Here is a 20,196-nt window from a genome sequence, read left to right on the forward strand (position 1 = left end):
ATGCCTAACTGCCCTCCAAGCACCAAGCCAACTGGAATTCTCCAAAAAGGCTGCATGAACTCATACTTCAATCCATGATGAGTAACAGGGCCCATTCTGTATACCCTTTGCTCTGACTCTACTTACTGATGTAAACTTATACAGACACAGGAGGTGACAACATTAATACTTCATATAGAGGACTTAATCTATTCTGAGTGCTTGACATTTAACTCTTTATAGACTAGCCATTTAAAAAAAAAAAAAAATTAGGGGCACCTGGACAGCTCAGTCGGTGAAGCCTCTGACTCTTAGTTTTGGCTCAGATCATGACTTCAGGGCCATGGGATTGAGCCCCACATCTGGCTCCAGACTCACTGTGAAGTCTGAGATTCTCTCCCTCTGTTCCTCCCCCATGTATGCCTATGCGCTCTAAAATAAGTCTTTTAAAAAATAAAATTAAAAAACACCATTAATTAATGAGGAAACCAAGGCACATAAGTATTAACTGAACTGCTCAAAGTCACACAGCTAGTGGGCACAGGAATCAGAAATCACACCCAACTTGACCACTACTTTATCTGTAGTTTCATAGGTTTTTTTGCTCTCAAACACAACCCCTCCCCAGATTAGGTATAATAATCCTTTTATTTAGTGGCCTTCCATCAAAAAGAATAGTAATAATGGCCTTCAGTCAAACCAAATTCTTTGGGCACACTGACACTTAGTGAAGAAGTACAAATCACCACTCTTAAGCGTTACCCTAAAGTATCTAATATGGTATACTATTTGTTTCCAAAAGCGTGAGGTAAAGAAATGTAATAAGCCCAATTAGAACCACTCTAACCAAACACTTGAATTTAAAAAAAAAAAAAAAAAAAGGAGGTAACTGAAACTTCCACATATAACCAGAATAAACATTTGAGAGTAAATTACACTTCCATGGAAAACATTTATCAAATACAATTCAAATGAAATTCAAACAGTCTTTATCACTTTGATAAATTTCAAACTCCTGTCCTTAAGGGATCAGTCAGTATAAATATACTTGGGGTTTGCTGAATGCGCTCTACCATCTTAACCATCTCCAATATTTACAAGTCACATTCTGAATACAAGTTGGTGAAAAAGAGCCCCCAATCTCTCTTCCTGGGGTTGGGCGGGCATGCATAACCCCTGAAGTGCCACTGTCTCATACCTGATACATAGAGACCCAAGTTTCCTTTGCCCTGCAGCCTCATGAAATGCTTGGTAGCTTGGCCAGATTATACATAATATGACCATTACTTCTCGAGCCACAAATTTAGATATGACTTGTGGCAAGTATGCAGGAACTTTGGGAACCAATGGAACTGAATATGCAGGAACAATACAGAGAAAGTAGCCCTATTCCCTAAGTAACTTACCCCTGAAGGGGTTCTTGGCTAGTGGACGGCTACATTGAGTGGACGAACATTGAGGCACCATCAGTTCCAAGAACAATCTGATGGTGGAAAATCAGTAGTGGAAATATTCCACAAAATCTATCACACTGCCAGAGGTACCAGAATACAGGAGAAAACAGTATACAACAACCACTCAAGGGAGTCAAGCAGCTTCCTTACTCTGCATTTAGCGAAGATGTATGATGCCAGAAGCCAAGCTGAATTGAGACTCTGTGCTGGGTACTTGCCTGGCAGACCCTTTACGCGAAGACATGCCAACCTCACTGACAGGACTGCTGAAGCCCCAGTGTGCCACAGGGCAAGGGGAAATTGGCAAAGAGGGCACATTAGGATGAGGACAAGATATAACTCCTTGTCCAGAGGCTGTCTATGAATGCTACAGACTGATACCCGCTCTCCAAACCATGGTGCACAATGAGAGATGCTGTCAACTGCCCCAGGGCGAAGGACTGGACACCAGTGGGGGCCTGCCCAGTTCAAACTGGGGTTCCTCATGATGAGAGCCAGTCACTTCCCTAGCAAGACTGGGTCAGGTGAGATGGGAAGATAACTCTAGTCACCCACAGAGACATGCTGAAGCTCCCATGGGTGGGGGAGGTGTGTGAAGACAGAAAGCATGAATGCTTAAAACTGGTCAATGGTGGGAAACTCTGCCCAGGCATTTGCTTGTCTCCTCCTTCATCCCATGTCCCTATGAAGCACACCATAAGAAAATTATAAGAATTATGAATAATAGGGGTGCCTGAGTGGCTCAGAGGGTTAAGCCTCTGCCTTCAGCTCCGGTCATGATCTCAGGGTCCTGGATCGAGCCCCATATCGGGCTCTCTGCTCAGCAGGGAGCCTGCTTCACCCCCCACTCTCTGCCTGCCTGCTTGTGATCTCTTTCTCTCTCTGTCAGATAAATAAAATCTTAAAGATAAATAAAGAATTGTGAATAATAGCCTGGCCTTGTTATTCTTAATTGCCTGACTCTGCTAAGTGAGCCTGTGACAAAACTTTGGAGAAATATACTGGGTAGACCTCTAAAATTCAGGTACTGTGAAAATATCACTTTCTGACTGAGAGAATTGTTCCATGTTTTTACTGTCTAAACTCCTTTCCATCGAGTCGACCCCTTATATTTTCCCTCATCTGCATAAACATTGAATATACTCACTAGATAAAAGTGTATCTGTTAAAGAATTTGATTTCTCTTTACCATGCTTCTGTTTTATGTCATACACCCTAAAGATACTGCCTGGATCCCACTAAATGCTACTGCAGAATCCTTTTTGTTCTCCAATTTGAAAAATGTTGCACGAGGGACATCTGATTCTATTACATTTTATTTTGCTGTAAGAAGGACTGAAGATCCCTTGAGACCAAGCCTGAGCTAAACCCAACCTAATCACAAGAAATAAGTATAGGAATGTAGGATCTATCTCTGGAGGGGGGCTTTACATTTAGATTTCAAAATTTGTTGTTTGCTTAAAAGTGTGCTGTGAAGGTGGAATGTTTTTCTCTAAACCTATGAAAAAGAATAATTCAGTACTTCATTGGGAAAAACAACAGAAGGCCAAGATTTCCCAAAAAAGCCATTGCTGCATTTTTGGCACCTGCAAAGATGTGCTTGCAAATGGCTTTTTTGTTTTAAAGTACCAGCACCTGCAATTTGGCAGTCCTGCAGCAGCGTGGCTTATCCCCTCTTTTTGCAGTTTATGGATTACGCTCCCTACTCTCTCAAGTACAGCCATGGCTACCAGTCCCAAGGAGAACGGGCAGGGACAGGAGAACATTAATATGCAGAACACACTGTCACCTTAGATATAGGTCATTGCTGGAGGACTGTGCTGTGCATGTACTTAAGGCCCGCTTCTCTTTCAAGCCCCATTGACACTCACATCTCCCAGGCCGCAGCCTGTGGTTCCCTGGGGTGACAGGAAGTTTTAGCCCTACAAGTACCCAGCAACTGACTCTGACCAAAGCCACTGGCCTCAGGAAGCCTGGCACCTCCAGAGAGCAAGCAGTATAGCTAAGGGCAGCAGAGGCCCTGTTACACGAAGAATGCATTTATACTTGCTCAACTTGAAGGAGATGGATTGAAATTTATCTCTGTGTGATAAACAGTGAATTGCAGTTGACAGACATTTTCTATATGAATGCAATTTACTATGTCATTACCAGTTTATGTTTATATAATGAAATCAACTGTTTTTGTGAGGTGAATTACCCAGATTTATTTTTTGCAAGTTCATAATTAAATGCCACTTAAATATTTCCTCTCTGTTTTCTATCTGTGCATCATGCAGACAGAGTCTTTCGAAAAGTAGGCAGTTAAACTATGATCATTTCTGAGGGAGAAAGGAAGAAGCTTTCCAAGAAGGGGGAAAAATTATTCTCAAAAAGGAATTCAAGGTGATGGTGCTGGGAATCCCTTTTCTTAAGTTTCACAAGATCATAAGAAATAACCACAGCCTCTCCCAGGACCCAGGTCAGTGTTTTTTCTAAATACAACAGCAGCAAGAGGGATGGGTCGTTATGGTGTTGTACAGGTCACAGTTGCAAAATCTTACTCTACACAAATAGGGGAAAACTGCCAGCCAGCTTTCTATTTCCTGTTTCTAAGATCAAGACCGGCCCCACCATAAGGGAAACAATTTCAACCCCACCTCCCACTGCTGAGGAGTCAGTGACAGTTTGTTGTTGTTAGCTGCTGATGTTTTTTTAATTAAAATGAAAACCAGCACAATATTATTGCTAGAATAATTTACCTGCCCAGACTTGGGGGCGTTTTGATTGTCCATTATTGTGACTTAGGCGAAAAGTAATTATGCACATTCTCACAGGCTTCTAGGGGGAACCAGTTCATTACCTGAGACAGCCAAGAAGTCATCAATGGAAGTAATGTCATCGACAGCATCTGTAAGAACACGGACTTGTTTTTCCCACTGTTCTTTAAAAAGATCCATGTTCTCTTGGGCCAGTTTACTCTGTGGTTTTGCTGCTAAAGCCAATGCAGCATTGATAACCTGCAAAGATACGGAAGTTCGTTGTTTACTCTTTCAGTGTCATGAAAATAAAAGTATGGGGGCCGCTCTGGTCAGTGCAGTGGCTGTGCTTTGTCTCACATACATCTCACCAGGACCCGCCATACCACGTGCTCCACTGCAACACTCACAAAGATGGAGAGAAGTGTCAGGCAACAGGCTGTATATGTGTGTGTGACACAAACACACTGCAAGTACAGATAGGCAGTGAAATAAAACTATCTCCAATCTCCAGTCTGTGACAGCAACTTAAAATTTTTGACATTATATTCCAGACTTTTTACACACACACACACACACAATGTAAATACACATGTCCAAAAATATATAACATTACTTGTTTCTTTCTTTTAAGTACATCTCCATATCATTAAATATATGCTAAAAGTATCAACTGTTTCTTATTCCATCCTGTGGATGTACATCACTATTTTCCTATATGATTTCCAGGTTCGATCCAGTTACCCACCATTCTTAATTATCTTGTGATGAACATCTGGTATTTCAGGTTCTACAGGGAAGTGTAAAATTTCTTAAGCTTAAAAAGTAATTTGTAGGGGTGCCTGGGTGGCTAAGTTGCTTAAGCGCCCAACTCTTGACTTTGGCTCAGGGCATGATCTTGGGGTCATGAGATCAAGCTCCACATTGATCCCACAGAGTGTGGAGCCTCTTGAAGATTCTCCCTCTCCCTCTGCTCCCCATCCCCTTCACTCGTGCACACACTTATAATAAGGAAAGGAAGGAAGGAAGGGAGGTAGGAAGGAAGGAAGGGAGGTAGGAAGGAAGGAAGGAAGGAAGGAGTAATCTGTAAACTGCCCCCCACCCCAGGTTGATATATAATTCACATACCAAAAAAATGTGGCCATTTAAACTGCACAATTCACTAGTTTTTAGGATATTCACAGTTGAGCAACTATCACCACAGTCATTTTTAAAATGTTAACAAAATTTTCATCACTCCAAAAACAAATCCCGTTATCTGTCAGCAGTCATTTCTCATTTCCCTCAGCGTTCCTTAGGTCTACCTACTGCCATCTACTAACTTTACTTTTGTTCTCTAAGGATTTGCCTATTCTGGGCAGTTCATATAAACAGAATCATATCAATATGTGGGTTTTTGTAACTAGCTTCTTTCACTTAATGTTTTTGAGGTTCTTCTATGCTGGAGAATGTGCCAGCACTTTATTCCTTTTTATTGATGAATAATATGCCATTATACAGATATATAAAATTTTATTTATCCATTCATCAACTGATGGACATCTGAACCATTTTCACCTTCTGACAGTTATGAATAGAGCTGTTATGAACATTCATACACATAAATCTGTGTTTTCATTATTCTTGGGAATATAGGTAGGATTGGAATTGGAATTCAACTTTAGAGAAACTGCCAGACTGTTTTCCAAAGCAGCTGCAAAATTTTACATTCCCACCAGCACATACGACGGTTCCAATTTCCCCGCATCTTCACTAACACTTGTTTTTTTCTTTTTTTCTCCCACTCTTTCTTTCTTTCCTTTTTAATGAGAGCCATCCTAGTGGTATAATAAGGCAACATGGAAGGGAAGCAAAGACAAGATGAAACTAGTGGGATGGGAGCAGAGATCTGGACGAAGCAGAAAAACAGCTACCACAGAACCATCTGGACATGCAAAGTGGAGGGCAGGATCTGCGATAAATTTTGTTAGATGTCATAGGAACTAGATGCCTTCAGGTCATGTGTTTAATTCCCAATATAAAGGAGCAGTATTCAAGAATAACATCAATTTAGCCCTCACAGACTTGTTATCAAATAGAAGCAGCACAGCTTGTAGACTGGTGCAACTACTCCTCTTCTTCCCAGAAACAAGGAAGCACTGGGCCACCCAGACTGCCAGCTAGAGATTCGGAGGCACAGGGAACTGGGTAGTCTACTTATTAGTTACTGACAGCCCACCACTTTCAAAGGTATATGGGTTTAGACAGTCAATTATTTGTTAGACAAGCTGTCCCATCATCTTATCATGTGTTATGCGGTGGTCTTCCCTCTTTTCATCATCTCAAGGCTTGTTCTCTGCCTCTTTCCTTCTTGCCATTGAGGACAACAGTCTTCATTTCTTAACTCACTGATTCACTAAATGCATCAATGAATCAGAGCAAGCTAGACCTTTTAAGAGTATCTGGCTGAAGTAAAGGTTTCCTAAGAGAGCCAAATAAACATGGGCAAGGAATTAATTATATGTTTTAAATACGAAGATAATTCCTCCATTACAAAGAGAAAATTGCTCTTTGTTCTGTAATATATCTTATCTCATACAGTATAATGGAGAAAAACCACCTTGTCTAAGGTTAACTTTCTCATTTTCATTTACAGAACTGTTTACAGAGGATACTTGATAAATTAAATACTCATTTCTGATGACTCTTAGTAAATTATATAGATACTTACATACTACTTCAAATAATCAAACATAATACTTAGTGGTGAAATCTAGAATCATTTACCTTAAAAATAAAGATGTTATTAATGCTATACCTATGATCATCATTAGTTAAATAATAATATAATGGTCCTTCTAGCCAATAAAATAAAATGGGAAAGGAATAAAAGAAAAAGTTGTTAGAAAGTGACCATAAAATCACTTCTCAATACAGACGATCTTTGTTTATCTAGGAAACTGGAAAGCCAACTAAAAAAAATTTTAGAATTATTAAGAGTTCATTAGGTAGCTAGACAATATAAATATATTTTAAAATTGAATAAATTTTTCTGTATGCCAGAAAAAAAGTTAGAAAATAAAATGAGAGAATGTTAAGTTCTTTCTGAAAGCAATTAACAGGAAATAAAGGGGGTTAAATCTGTGAAGAAACCCACATGAGTGAAGTAACAGTAATTGACTAAACTTTTCTAAGTTACATGACAAAAATTCAAATAAAGAGCAACATATTTCGGGGCACCTGGGTGGCTCAGTGGGTTAATGCCTCTGCCTTCAGCTCAGGTCATGATCCCAGGGTCCTGGGATCGAGCCCCGCATAGGGCTCTCTGCTCAGTGGGGAGCCTGCTTCCTCCTCTCTCTCTGCCTGCCTCTCTGCCTACTTGTCATCTTTGTCTGTCAAATAAATAAATAAAATCTTAAAAAAAAAAAAAAGAGCAACATATTTCTTGTTTGGGGGTAGGAAGAATGACCTATTTATTCACAAATTCATCTAGAGCAATAAATAGCTGGGAATAGTGAAAAAAACCCTTGGGAACAGAGAGCAAGAGTAATGAAGTGAAATAATTAAAATGTAATATAAAGCTAAAGTAATTAAAAGAGAACCATCTAAAAAGAGATCCTATCAGGTGCCTGGGTGGCTCAGTAGGTTAAGCATCTGCCTTTGGCTCAGGTCATAGTCTCAGGGTCCTGGGATCAAGCCCCATATGGGGCTCCCTGCTCAGCGGGGAGCCTGCTTCTCCCTCTTCCCCTCCCCCTGCTTATGCTCTTTCTTTTGCTCTGTCAAATGAGTAAATAAAAATCTTTTAAAAAAATAAAAATAGAAACAAACCCTATCACAGAGCATAATTCAGTGTACAATAAAAGTGACATCACATACCAGCAGGGAATAATAGTATATTATTTTTACATTTGATGTGCTATCCAGAGAAAAATAAAATTAAAGCCTCACTTCATGCTTATATTTAAATGCTGTTACCAGAAAGATGAGATAACAAAGCTAAAGAATTTATTTATGCTTTTATTTAATATTTAAAAGAAATAAATATTTCTCACTTCTTGGAAAATATCCCATATTTCCAAATAACAATGGGAGAAGTCAGTTCATAAATTTGACTACATTACTTCTTTATTTAAGTATACTTACACAGTGTTAGGTAAATCCATAAGGAAAATACCAAAATACTAGTAGAAAAATGGGGGAAAGACATGGGACAGCCTACCTAAGATGAACCAAAAATGACCAACAGAAATTAGGGGAAAAACTTACTCTCAAAAATCTAAGAAAAAAAAATTCGTGTGAGTTAATATTTTTGCTCAATAAATTTGCAAAAGGCCCCAAACCAGACACTACAACCATGGTGAATATCAACTTTTAAAATGCTGCTGTTGACTGTGTTGAAAAGGATATCCTTGTCTTGTTTCTGATTGTAGGGGGGAAAGGCTCAACCAGTTCCCACTAAATATTATATTCCACCATTAAGGATGAAGATATCAGGTTGAGCTGAGCAAATTCTCTTCTGTTTCTGCTTTACAAAGAGTTCTTTCTTTCTTTCTTTTTTTTTTAGGCCTTGATGTTAGATTTTGTCAAATACGTCTTCTGTTTTATTTCCACTGTTCTGGCTATTTTTTCCTATCTCCTTTGCTACCTTGTCTTCTTCCACTAACGGTAAAGTTCCTCAACGTTCCATCTTAACACGACCTTCTCTCCTTTTTCTGCACTTCTCCCTTCATAGTGAGTAATTTCATCTAGTTTCATTACTGCATACCACTTAGATGTCAACTACTCCCACATCTCCTACCTAGACCATTCATTCTAACTCCCCACTCATATCCGTGCTGCAGACTGAACAGCGCCACTCAGATGTCTCACAATTTCCTGCTCCCAATCATGCTGAGTGGTCTTTCTTTAAAATTCTTGATCACTCAAGATGCATAATGTTGGAGACATTTCCTTAGTCCAGTCAGTCTCCTCCTTTCAGGTCTGGGCTCTAAATTAGTATTTGTTTCACACTTTCTTCTCAAACCCATAACACACCTGAGAGCATCCTCACTCTCAGCTTGTAACTCTGCTGCTTCCTATTTAAGTGGAAAGGTGAATGCAATCAGAAGACAATGTCTATAGGTTCCTACCACTGCACCTACCCACCTACCTGCACCTGTGCCACATACTGTCTTAACCTTTTAAAAAAACAGTGTGCACTCTAGAGTATGCTCGCATGTCAAATCAACCTTTCTTTCCACCGGTCCCCTAGATTTCATTTGGTCTTCCCTACTCCAGAACATTTCTCCATTCTATATTATCAATATAGGTATCAGTATCTATACTGGGATTTTCTTATGAATTCTACTGATCATGTAGATTATCTATATTCCTTCCTATATTATCAATATTTGATACTGGTAATACTACTCTGTAGTATCAATATTTCCCCTTTACTGGACTATTTCCTAATTCTATATTATCAGTATTTCCCTCTATTCTATACTGTCACTACTTCTCTACTGACTATTTTTCATCAAGTAGACATAAAAACATGCTATTACAGGGGCTTCTGGGTGGCTCTGTCGGTTGAGTGTCTTTGACTCTTGGTTTTGGCTCAAGTCATGATCTCAGGGTTCTGAGATCACGGCCTCCATCAGGCTCCTCACTTAGTGGGGAGCCTGCTTGATATCCTCTCCCTCTGCCCCTTGCACACACACCCAACACACACACACTCTCTAAAATAAATCCGAAAAAAAAAAAAAAAAAAAGAAAACCATGCTATTATAGCTTCCAGCTAAAAATAAAAAATAAGGAACACTCTCAATCCCATATCCACCTCTTGCTACCACCCCGTCTCTATAAACATTACCTAATAACCTGAAAGAGCTGCCAACATGCTAAACTCAATCCCTCTCTTCTCTCCTGAACCCAATCCAGTTAAGCTTGTGTCTCCTCAACTCTACCTAGACTTCTTTTGTCCAAAGTAACTTATGACATCTACATGTTGCTCAAGGATAAATTCCCAGTTCACTTTCTACAACCATTTGACATGAATGAACATCGTTCCTAGACACACTGTTTTTCACTTGGCTTCCAAGGTAAAACCAGCTTCTGGTGTTCTTCTGGTCTTACTAACCCTTCAATCTCCACTGCTGGATACTGCTCACCTCCCAAAACTCTAAATGCTAGAGAACCCCGTTTTAGTTCCTAGACCTTTTTACTCTAGATATGTGCATTCCATTAACGAGTACATTCAGGCTCAGGCTTTAAGCATCATGTATGTACTGATTAGTCTCAATTTTTTTAAAAAAGATTTTATTTATTTATTTGACAGAGAGAGATAACAAGTGGACAGAGAAGCAGGCAGCGGGTGGGGGGGGGAAGCAAGCTCCCTGCTGAGCAGAGAGCCCGATGCGGGACTCGATCCCAGGACCCTGAGATCATGACCTGAGCCGAAGGCAGCGGCTTAACCCACTGAGCCACCCAGGCGCCCCTGATTAGTCTCAATTTATACATCCTGTCCAGAACTGTTCCTTGAATTGCACTTAGTGTCTTGCATATCTAATTACCATGTCCAAAACTGAGCTCCTCAATTCTTCCCTTAAACCACTTTCCCTATTAAAATAAATGACAGTTCCATCCTTCAAGCTACTGAGACTGAAAATCCTGATTTCTCCCTGGCTCTTCTCCTTTCCTTTCCTTTCACTTCACTTCTAATCATTCAGTAAATTCAACCAAAATATACACAGACTCTAACCAGTGCTCACCATGTCCACTGTCCTCTTTCGTGGATTAGTACTGTAGCTTCTGTTTCGCTTTCCTATTGCTGCTATAACATACTGTTATCAAAGTAGTTTAGCTTAAAACAACACAAAAATGTATTATCTTAAAGTTCTGGATGTCGGAAGTCTAACTTAGATCTTAGCTAAAATCAAAGTTCAGCAGATCTATTCATTTTAGAGGCTCTTGGGGGGAACCCAGTCCTACTCCTGGAGGATGCCCATATTCCTCTGCTTGTGGCCACATCACTCCAACTCCTTCTTCCACACTCAGAGTATCTTCTCAGATGCTGAAACCTTTGCCTCCTGTGTATTAGGACCCCTGTGATTATACTGGGGAGCCACCTGGGTAATCTAACTAGATAAAGATTCTTAAGTGTTTTTTTTTTTTTTTTAAACCTTTGAAAAGTCCCTCTGCCATAAAAGGTAACATATTCATAGGTTTTAGGAATTAGGAAATGAACATTTTTGGTAGAGGGGAAGAAGAGATTGTTCTACTTAACACAGTCTCCTGAGGAGTATTTCTGCTTTTATCCCTCCCGACAAACGTCATGGAGACTGTGTTCAAACCTAAGTTAAATCATGTCAATCCTCTACTCAAAATCCTTCAATGGCTTCCCATGTCACTCAGATTAAAATTTAGATTAGAATTTGTGGGATGCAGCTAAAGCAGTGCTTTAAGACAAATTTATAGCATTAAATGTTTAAGTGTGACATTAGAAAAGAACCTATCAAATCAATTATCTCAACGTTTTGAACTTCAGAAACTAGAGAAAGAAGGGCAAATTAAACACAAAGCAAGTGGAAGGAAAAACAGAGTAGAAATTGATGTAACATAAATTACCAAACCTCACTCAAGAAGAAACAGCCATGAATTTGAATCTGTAACAGAAACTGAATTGTTAAAAACCTTCCCACACAGAAAACTATAGGCCAAAAGACTTCATTGGTAAATGATCCCCAACATTTAAAGGACTAATACCGATTACACAGACTTCAAGAAAACAGAAGAGAAGGAAACACTCTCCAAATGTTAGGATATGGAAATCAGATTCTGTGAGAAAAGAGAAGAGACCAGTATCCAAACACAAGCCCTACAAGGAGAGTGCAGCCCCTCTGGCGGCCTGTTACTGCACAGCCCTGTCAGAGTGAGTGGAAGTGGGGCGGGGGCGGGCAAGGGACAGAAACTTAGTCAGAAGCATGTCCTTCAAGGTCTTCTGTGAAAATGCTTTGAAAGAAAAGATTAGACAATATCAAAAGTGGAAGAATGAGCTGGTTCAAAGACAGATGGTCCTCTCATTGTGAAATAACAGATGAGTGAGAGCTGAGGTCACGGTACCATGGCCTGTATGCCTTGGATGCTCCTTTAAGAGCTATATATTTTCTCACCACGATAGGCCAGGCCTGTGTGGGTTTGTGCTTATTTGATGCTTGTTAAGCCTGTCAGCCACAAAAATGATCAGCGTTCCCAGAAGCACAAAGGGAAAAGTGGCAATATGGAAGAAAGATCTAAGGAGGCACAAGAAAGAATAGGCAATTTTAGAAGTTATTTCTCTAGTTAGTGAGAAGTACAAGAAAGAAATAAGAAAGAAATGCAGATAAACAGTGGCTTCAAATACTTAATTCAACCTTGTGTAGATTTCCAAGAAAGGCCACACATTAAAACCAGGCTCTATGAATTATTAAAGGGCCAGATCTGTATTAACCTAAACGTACAATGCTCATTCTCGCAAATGAAGTAAGAAAAATAAAATATTGAGATCATCTCCAAAATGCCTTCCTACAATTTTAAAGACTCAATTGTCAGAAACATTCTTCTTTTGCTTTTTCCTTTTGTTTCCCCTAGCCAGCAACAAGCGAACAACAAGTGAAATATATTAAGCAGCTACCATGGACTAAGACTTGGGAGCCTTCACAAACAAGACATGTCAAAGATATGTGGGGTACAGACTGAGACCTTTCCTCAAAACAGCTGGGTTTTTTCCTTGTAAAAGCATGTGAGATTAGGGCTCTGTGTTCAGATGGAAGCAGGTCTTGCTCCTGATGAAGAGAAAGTGCAGCCACAGAGTAGAAGGCAGTGCAGGCTGAGACAGATGATCTACTTCCTTTCTTACAATAGCAAATCACCAAAAAATGCGGTGCATTTTTTTTTTAAATCCCCCAAGCAATGAAAAAAAGCCACTTCCTCCTCAACTTTAATTAATCTCAAATATTTGAACTTAATGTTGTTTAGATGCTAAAAAGTGAGTAATTCAGATTAGCTCCCCTTTCCAAAAGTTAATTTGCCCTTGGGTGGACTGAAAAGTGGGGGGAGAAAAAGCTCCTCTAGAGGCTCCATCTATCATCTCTCCCCTTTAGAAAGAAAAATAAGGTCTAGGAACCAACTCCAAACTGTACGTGGGGGCCAGAGAAAAGCAGCCCCCAGGAAGTCACACAAGGAGGGCATCCCCAGCACAGGGACCTGATTCCTAAATGCGAGAGCCTGTGTGTGAGGCACAGAAAACAGTCTGGAAACGCCTCACAGGTACTCCATCCTGGGGCCAGATACTGACAGCAGCCTCACCACAAGGAAAGATACACTCTAATAAAAACCCCATCTTAAACTCCTGGTGAACTACCTCACTGAGTTGACTGACTTGCCTAGACTCTGTTTATCCACAAACCAGTGACTATGGAAAGGAACACCTCAGCGCTAGGGCCCTTGTGCTAGAGGTCACTGCCCAAATAAGGATGAAGAGTAAAGAAAAGGCTCCACTGAAGGCCCTCCTCCCAGAGGGATGGCCACCTGCATCTTTGAAGAAGAGGCCCTTTGGGCATGCAACACATGAGCCAGAGTAAGCCAGATGCAGTCCCAGAAAAGTTGACAATAGTCCAAGATTTTCAGAACTTTTTCATTAGTTACCTATCATTTAAAAAGGAGACCTGAGAAATAAATCTGAATTGCTGACTTCTCTTTAAAAATAAGGAAAGGAGGGGGTGCCTGGGTGGCTCAGGTCATGATCCCACAGTCCTGGGATCAAGTCCCCTATCACATCAGGCTCCCTGCTCAACGGTGAGCCTGCTTCTCCCTCTCCCACTCCCCCTGCTTGTGTTCCCTCTCTTGCTGTTTCTCTCTGTGTCAAATAAATAGATAAAATCTTAAATAATAATAATAATAATGAAAGGAGGGATGCCTGGGTGACTCAGTCAGTTAAGCGTCTGCCTTCAGCTCAGGTCATGATCTTGATGCAAGCCCCGCTTTGGACTCACCGCTCGGCGGGGAGTCTGCTCCTCACTCTCTCTCTGCCCTTCTTATGCTTTCTCTTTCAAATAAACAAAGTCATTTTTAGAAATAATAAATAAAAATAACAAAAGGAGGGGCGCCTGGGTGGCTCAGTCAGTTGGGCATCTGCCTTCAGCTTGAGTCATGATCGCAGGGTCCTGGAATTGAGTCCCGCATGGGGCTCCCTGCTCAGCAGGAAGCCTGCTTCTCCCTCTCCCTCTGTCTGCCACTCCCCCTGCTTGTGCTCTCTCTCTCTGACAAACATGTCAATAAAATCTTTTTAAAAATTAAAAAAATAGGGGCGCCTGGGTGGCTCAGTGCGTTAAAAGCCTCTGCCTTCGGCTCAAGTCATAATCCCAGGATTCTGGGATGGAGCCCCACATTGGGCTCTCTGCTCAGCAGGGAACCTGCTTCCCCTCCCCACTTGCTCTGCCTGCCTCTCTGCCTACTTGCGATCTCTGTCAAATAAATAAAATCTTTAAAAAAAAATTAAAAATTAAAATTAAAAAAGAAAAAAAAAAAAGAAACGACCTGGCAACAATGGTCTGGAGTGGAATTGCCCTGCCTCGTGTACTCGTGTAGAAACACCACATAGTACTCAGTCTGTCACTGCCATGCCTGAAAATGCCAGCTCCATTTGCCTCAAGGAGCCTGCTCAGCCTGGCTTCTGAGCATGAGTAGAAATGAGCCTAAGCCAGGGTCTAGGAGAGAAGAAACACACCTAGAGAAATGCTTTTATCCAGAACACAAAGTCAATACCAAGTGTGGTCTGGGTACTGTTCTAGGCCTACTTCCCCTGAGGGTGTGTCCTAGTAGAAGAAAAGAAACTACCCAAGAGAGAAGCAATGATCTCGATAGCAAACGCAAACCAGCACACCACAGCCCAGCCACACATGATTTATGCCCACCATTGTTTCATTAGATCTACTAGACTCTCCAAGCGATTTTTCTCCTAGGCCTTAAGATCATTTATATAAATAATCTTGGTAGGTGTGATCAGCGTATGTTACCATCTGTTTCAGCTGATATGTGAAAGCACTGTCACTTTCCAAGCATTTCAAAACCAAATGGAGAACTAAAGACATTAAAAACAAAGTGCTGATAGGGTAAAATGGCAAACTTGAGGAAAAGAGGCCAAATCTTAGAAATCTACTTTAAATTTACTTCATAAAATTTGGTCATCATGAACTTTCTACGTGTGACCGAATCCACTGTGCTTCTATCTTTATAGTTACCAGATTCCCACCAGATTTCACAATGGGATTAAAACTGTGGAGATGTCCATCACGTAACATAGATTTATTCCATGGCCCATCACACTACTGTTTAGACAAAGCAACTCTCATTGGCACATTACATCCACATAGGTAAGAGGAGAACAAAGAACAAATTCCCTAACTAACCTGTGCACCAGTCAGGATCCCAGATAAACAACCAGATTATCCCAGATAAACTTAACCATGGTGGCCTATCCTGAGTATCAGGAATTGTTTACATGAACAAGACCTCAACGTATTTTAACGCTGGCTGCAGACATAACACAGAAACTTCATTCTTGGGACCTGTCTTCTGTTACTCCAGTTCCTCTGCTTTGTTTCCTTCTATCTGTGGCCACTGCCATCTGGCAGGACATCTCGAGAGTGAATGTAAATCCTCAGAGTATGCCAATAAGGCAGTCTCTACGTGGGAAATCAGAGGCAGCGTCTTCCATGGGAAACAGCACTTGTACTGCTTAAGAACACCTGTGGCTATCAAAGAGCTTCAGGCATAGACACAGTCCATTCCCCTCACAGGAGGCAGGCAACAGACTGGGCATTTAACAAAGTTACTGTTCTTCTATGTGCTTCTAAGTCTTTTTCCAGATGCTTAACCTAGCCTAATCGCCAGTCTTCCAATATGCCATTATAAATGGAGAAAAGTTCTCAAGCTTTTAATTCAGTAGCTGGCTGAATTACATTATTAATATCTGTGTCGGGATGTACTTTAGGACATTACAGAGTAACGATCCTAGCTCTTGAATCTTGTTCCCTCCAACACAGAGATCCAAATCCCAGGCATTAAAGAGGAGCACGGGCGGGTGGCTGTTTCTAGAGTCAGGCTCACGAAGTACCTACCCTAACTGCGGGACTGCCAGATGTTACAAATGGCCCTCTCTCAAGGAGTGTGCAGATCAAATAGTGTGGTCACTACCCCCTCCATTTGCCAGCGGTTAAAAGACACTTTGCATTTTTAATGAAGGGCAAGAGGACAGTAACATGTGACGCCCCAGGGAAATGTCACTTGAAGTTAAAAACAAATTTCTCCAAGCTACATGAATTCTGGATCAGTGTTTTTGTACCCTAAGACTTCAATATAAAGTCCTAAAAACAAAACTTAAAAAACAAAACAAAACAAAACAAAACAAAAAAACAAACCTCATTTTCACCCTAACTGAAATCCAGTTGGGTGGTACCATAAACATTCCCCGTCATACCTTACCTGAGGACAGAGGGCTTCCAGCTGGCTTGCTGACATTCGAACAAGTTTTACACCTTCTTCATTGTTTGAGATGGAACAGGCCAAGTTGGCAACCTAGAAGAAGGAACACCATGAAAAGATCTTTGAAGATTTTTCTTTTGAAGGCTGAAGAAAACACATGTATACCTACTCCCAGCCCTGATCTACAGAACACACGCCAAGAGCACCAATGGTGTTTTATTTCTCACAGATTGATTACGTACTTCAGAAGGCAGATTTTTTAAAAATCTCTGTGCCATTGTACATACCTGTAACAAAGGCCACACTTTAAGCTGGTGGCAGAAGCTTAGAGATTTTAGGGCGTGTAACTCAAGGTTTTACATGTGCTCGAATCTGCCTGAACAGCAGCTTCAGAAAGAGGTTCTCATGATGCGGACAAATGAGAAAAGCTAAAGAACCAAGGGCATCGGGAAAGAATAGTTGGTATCCTCAAATAAAAATATACTATGCAGCTGTTCTTGAAGAAAAGAAATAGAGATTCGGAGTTGCTATTCTCATGTGATGGGTGAATGGATGCTTACTAAGCCAAAAGGAGTTTTATTTGAACATAAAGCTATTTTTCACATAAGGAAATAGTATTAAGACGAAATCAAGGATGTGCCCAAGGCCATCTTCCTCAGAAACGTACGAAGTAACAGGGCTGATGTTCCACAGTTAAGAGCAGAACTGTCCTTCGAGTGGGTTCTCAAAAGCACTGACAACTGGCCTCTTTCCTGAATGGTACCGCTTCATTTGAAATAAAATCCTATCCTTCCTATCTGAGTATCACTGTGACACTGCTCATGTATCCAGAAACAATCTTTCCAGGTTGTGTCATACTTGCTCTCCTGCGGACCGCTGGGGCTGAGAAGGCTGCTCTGGAGCAACGGTGAGGGCCGTGATCACTTACCCCTGTTTCTTTCTTTCTTTCTTTTTTTTTTTTTTAAGATTTTATTTATTTAGGGACGCCTGGGTGGCTCAGTTGGTTGAGCAGCTGCCTTCAGCTCAGGTCATGATTCCAGCCTCCTGGGATCGAGTCCCACCTCGGGCTCCTTGCTCAGCAGGGAGCCTGCTTCTCCCTCTGCCTCTGCCTGACACTCTATCTGCCTGTGCTCACTCTCTCTGTCAAATAAATAAATAAAATCTTAAAAAAAAAAAAGATTTAAAGATTTTATTTATTTATTTGACAGAGAACGCAAGTAGGCAGAAAGGCAGGCAGAGAGAGAGAGAGAGAGAAGCAGGCTCTGCACTGAGCAGAGAGCCCGATGCGGGGCTCGATCCCAGGACCCTGGGATCATGACCTGAGCCGAAGGCAGAGGCTTTAACCCACTGAACCACCCAGGCACCCCAACCCCTGTTTCTAAATGAACAGGCTTCCCAATACCATTAGCAATGCCAAGGACCAAATGAATACACAGTGCTAAGACACATCTTTCCCCCAGTTGTAAATTGAGTTATGAATGACAAAGGCGTAGGCAGCTGAATATCAGAGGCACTTTCTGGGAGCTTAAATGCCAGAGTAAACAAGGGCAAGGGCAATAACCTTTGATTTTCACTCCTCCACCCAACATAAGCACATAAAGGCATAAGAAAAATTACATATCATTATGGCAGTTGTTTGCAGTAGTATGGTTAGGGATTATCAGCTTTCTGTAAGACTGCTATCAGAATCCTAACCATAAGAAACAAAAGAACATGCAATTTAAAATATAACATGTAAGGAAGTGAAAAATGAAGCCAGATCCTTAATGTTCAGGGACTTCAAAATCCCACAAAGAAATCCCATTTATACTCCCCCTAAAGATTACAATTCCACTTTCTAGTATCATCTGGATCTGGGCAAAGAGACAATGGTCTTCATGATCATAATATATAGCTAGAGTTGATTATAGACTTCTATTAGTTTGTTTCAAGTTACTGCAGGGCCACCCAGGTGACTCAGCCAGTTAAGCATCTGACACTTGATTTTGACTTAGATCGTGATCTCAGGGTTGTGAGATGGAGCCCCAAGTCGGGCTAAGTGCTCGGCGCAGAGTTTGCTTAAGATTCTCTCTCTCCCTCTGCCCCTCCCCCGTTTTCTCCCTCTCTTAAAAAATTATTGCAAAATATGACCAAAACTGTATTTTATAGAATACAAAACTCCTAAAAAACATAATCCCTCAAATGTAGAATTTATGATGCTACAGTGAAGGAAAAAGCTTAAATCAGGTGTGTTCATGAATCTGTAACTCCCATTGTTTCAATTCTTTAAGAAGGCATTACGAAAAACAAATATAAAATTTGAGGTTCATCACTGAATTAGTAGTTTGGGACTAACAAAGATTCCTGGTGAGGTGAGCATACTAAGACCTAGCACCCCTGCCCCACTCCTGCCATTTGGGAGGCCAGCCAAGTATTAAATTCGGGAAGGTCTGTCACTGTGTTTCTATCTTCTGTCTAGTCACAACTACCACAATTTTATTTCAATTTGTACTCTCCAATTTTATGAATCTGTAAAAACTAGAAAAACACTTAAATTAAGAAGCAAAGATTATGTAAACTATCACCCACTGCAGATCAGACACCTGAGGATGGGTGTGTGGCTGAGGCTGAAATGGGTAACTTCTGTAAATCATCTTTCCTGTTTCCTGATACAACACCGAACAAAATAAAGGTTATGGAAGACTTGTTCTTTCTTTTAAAACATTACTTGAGATGCTTTCTGATGTACTGCTGAAGCAGTTATGCTCTACATGAGTACACTGCCTGTTTCAGGAGGCCACCCTGCCTGGCTGAGGAGGAGGAAGCGGGCGCCTGTCACTGACAGTCTTCTCCAGATGAATGAGCTTCTATTCACCCTCCAGGGACAGGGCTACTCACTTCTAACAATGACAAATGTGCAAATGCAACATCTCAACCATAGCTCTCTGAGAAGCTGAGAGGCTAACCTCATATACTAGTGCCAGGCTTGAAGACAGTGAAAGCTGAGAGTGAGAGGACAGGCTTTCTAAATGTCTCCTGGGGCTCTCAAAATTTGGAAGAACAACTGATTCTGAGACTGAAGAAGATATGGAAGTTTGAATCAAAAATATTCAGCAGCTCGCCTGCAGAGAACCTGGCAGAGTGCTGCACAGTACCTCTAGATTTGTGCTGAGAATAAATGATTGCATCTCTGCCACCATGGTAACTTGTGTATCAACAACTTCATCTTTCATTCCTGCGAATCCAAGAAGTGGGTAAGACTGACACTATAACCAGTAGCTTTGAAATCATGAAGGCCTCTTGCATGGCTGATGCCTACACTGCGTAAATTTGGACCTCACAGAAGAGGAGAACGTTTCAGAAAACCAGCAACTCCCTGATTTTAAATTTAAAAAAAAAAAAAAAAAAAAAAAAAAAGCAAGCTCTGGATTTTTGCTAGTTTCAGGAGTAGTGCAGTAACAATCTGTGCTGTGGAGAAAGAAAAAATCTCAAAGCCAGGCTGTATCAGTCAACAAATAGGACATCTGCACATTGCAGAAAAGACTTTTCAAACATTTAGGAAAACC

General features: G+C 40.9%; 1 protein-coding gene across 1 annotated transcript in view; it reads right to left on the reverse strand.

The window, feature by feature from the left end:
- The window catches only part of LOC111140819 (catenin alpha 1), a 180,043-nt gene that overhangs the window by 13,088 nt on the left and 146,759 nt on the right, over positions 1 to 20,196 (reverse strand). The window contains exons 10-11 of the mRNA XM_022493010.1: positions 16,652 to 16,744; positions 4,276 to 4,432 (exon numbers count right to left, since the gene is read on the reverse strand). Coding sequence (XP_022348718.1) covers positions 4,276 to 4,432; positions 16,652 to 16,744 — 250 coding nt within the window. The remainder of the gene's footprint in view (positions 1 to 4,275; positions 4,433 to 16,651; positions 16,745 to 20,196) is intronic.

The sequence above is a fragment of the Enhydra lutris genome, unplaced genomic scaffold, assembly GCF_002288905.1.
Source record: "Enhydra lutris kenyoni isolate GAN:26980312 unplaced genomic scaffold, ASM228890v2 scaffoldscaffold5, whole genome shotgun sequence".
NCBI classification, from domain to species: Eukaryota; Metazoa; Chordata; class Mammalia; order Carnivora; family Mustelidae; genus Enhydra; species Enhydra lutris.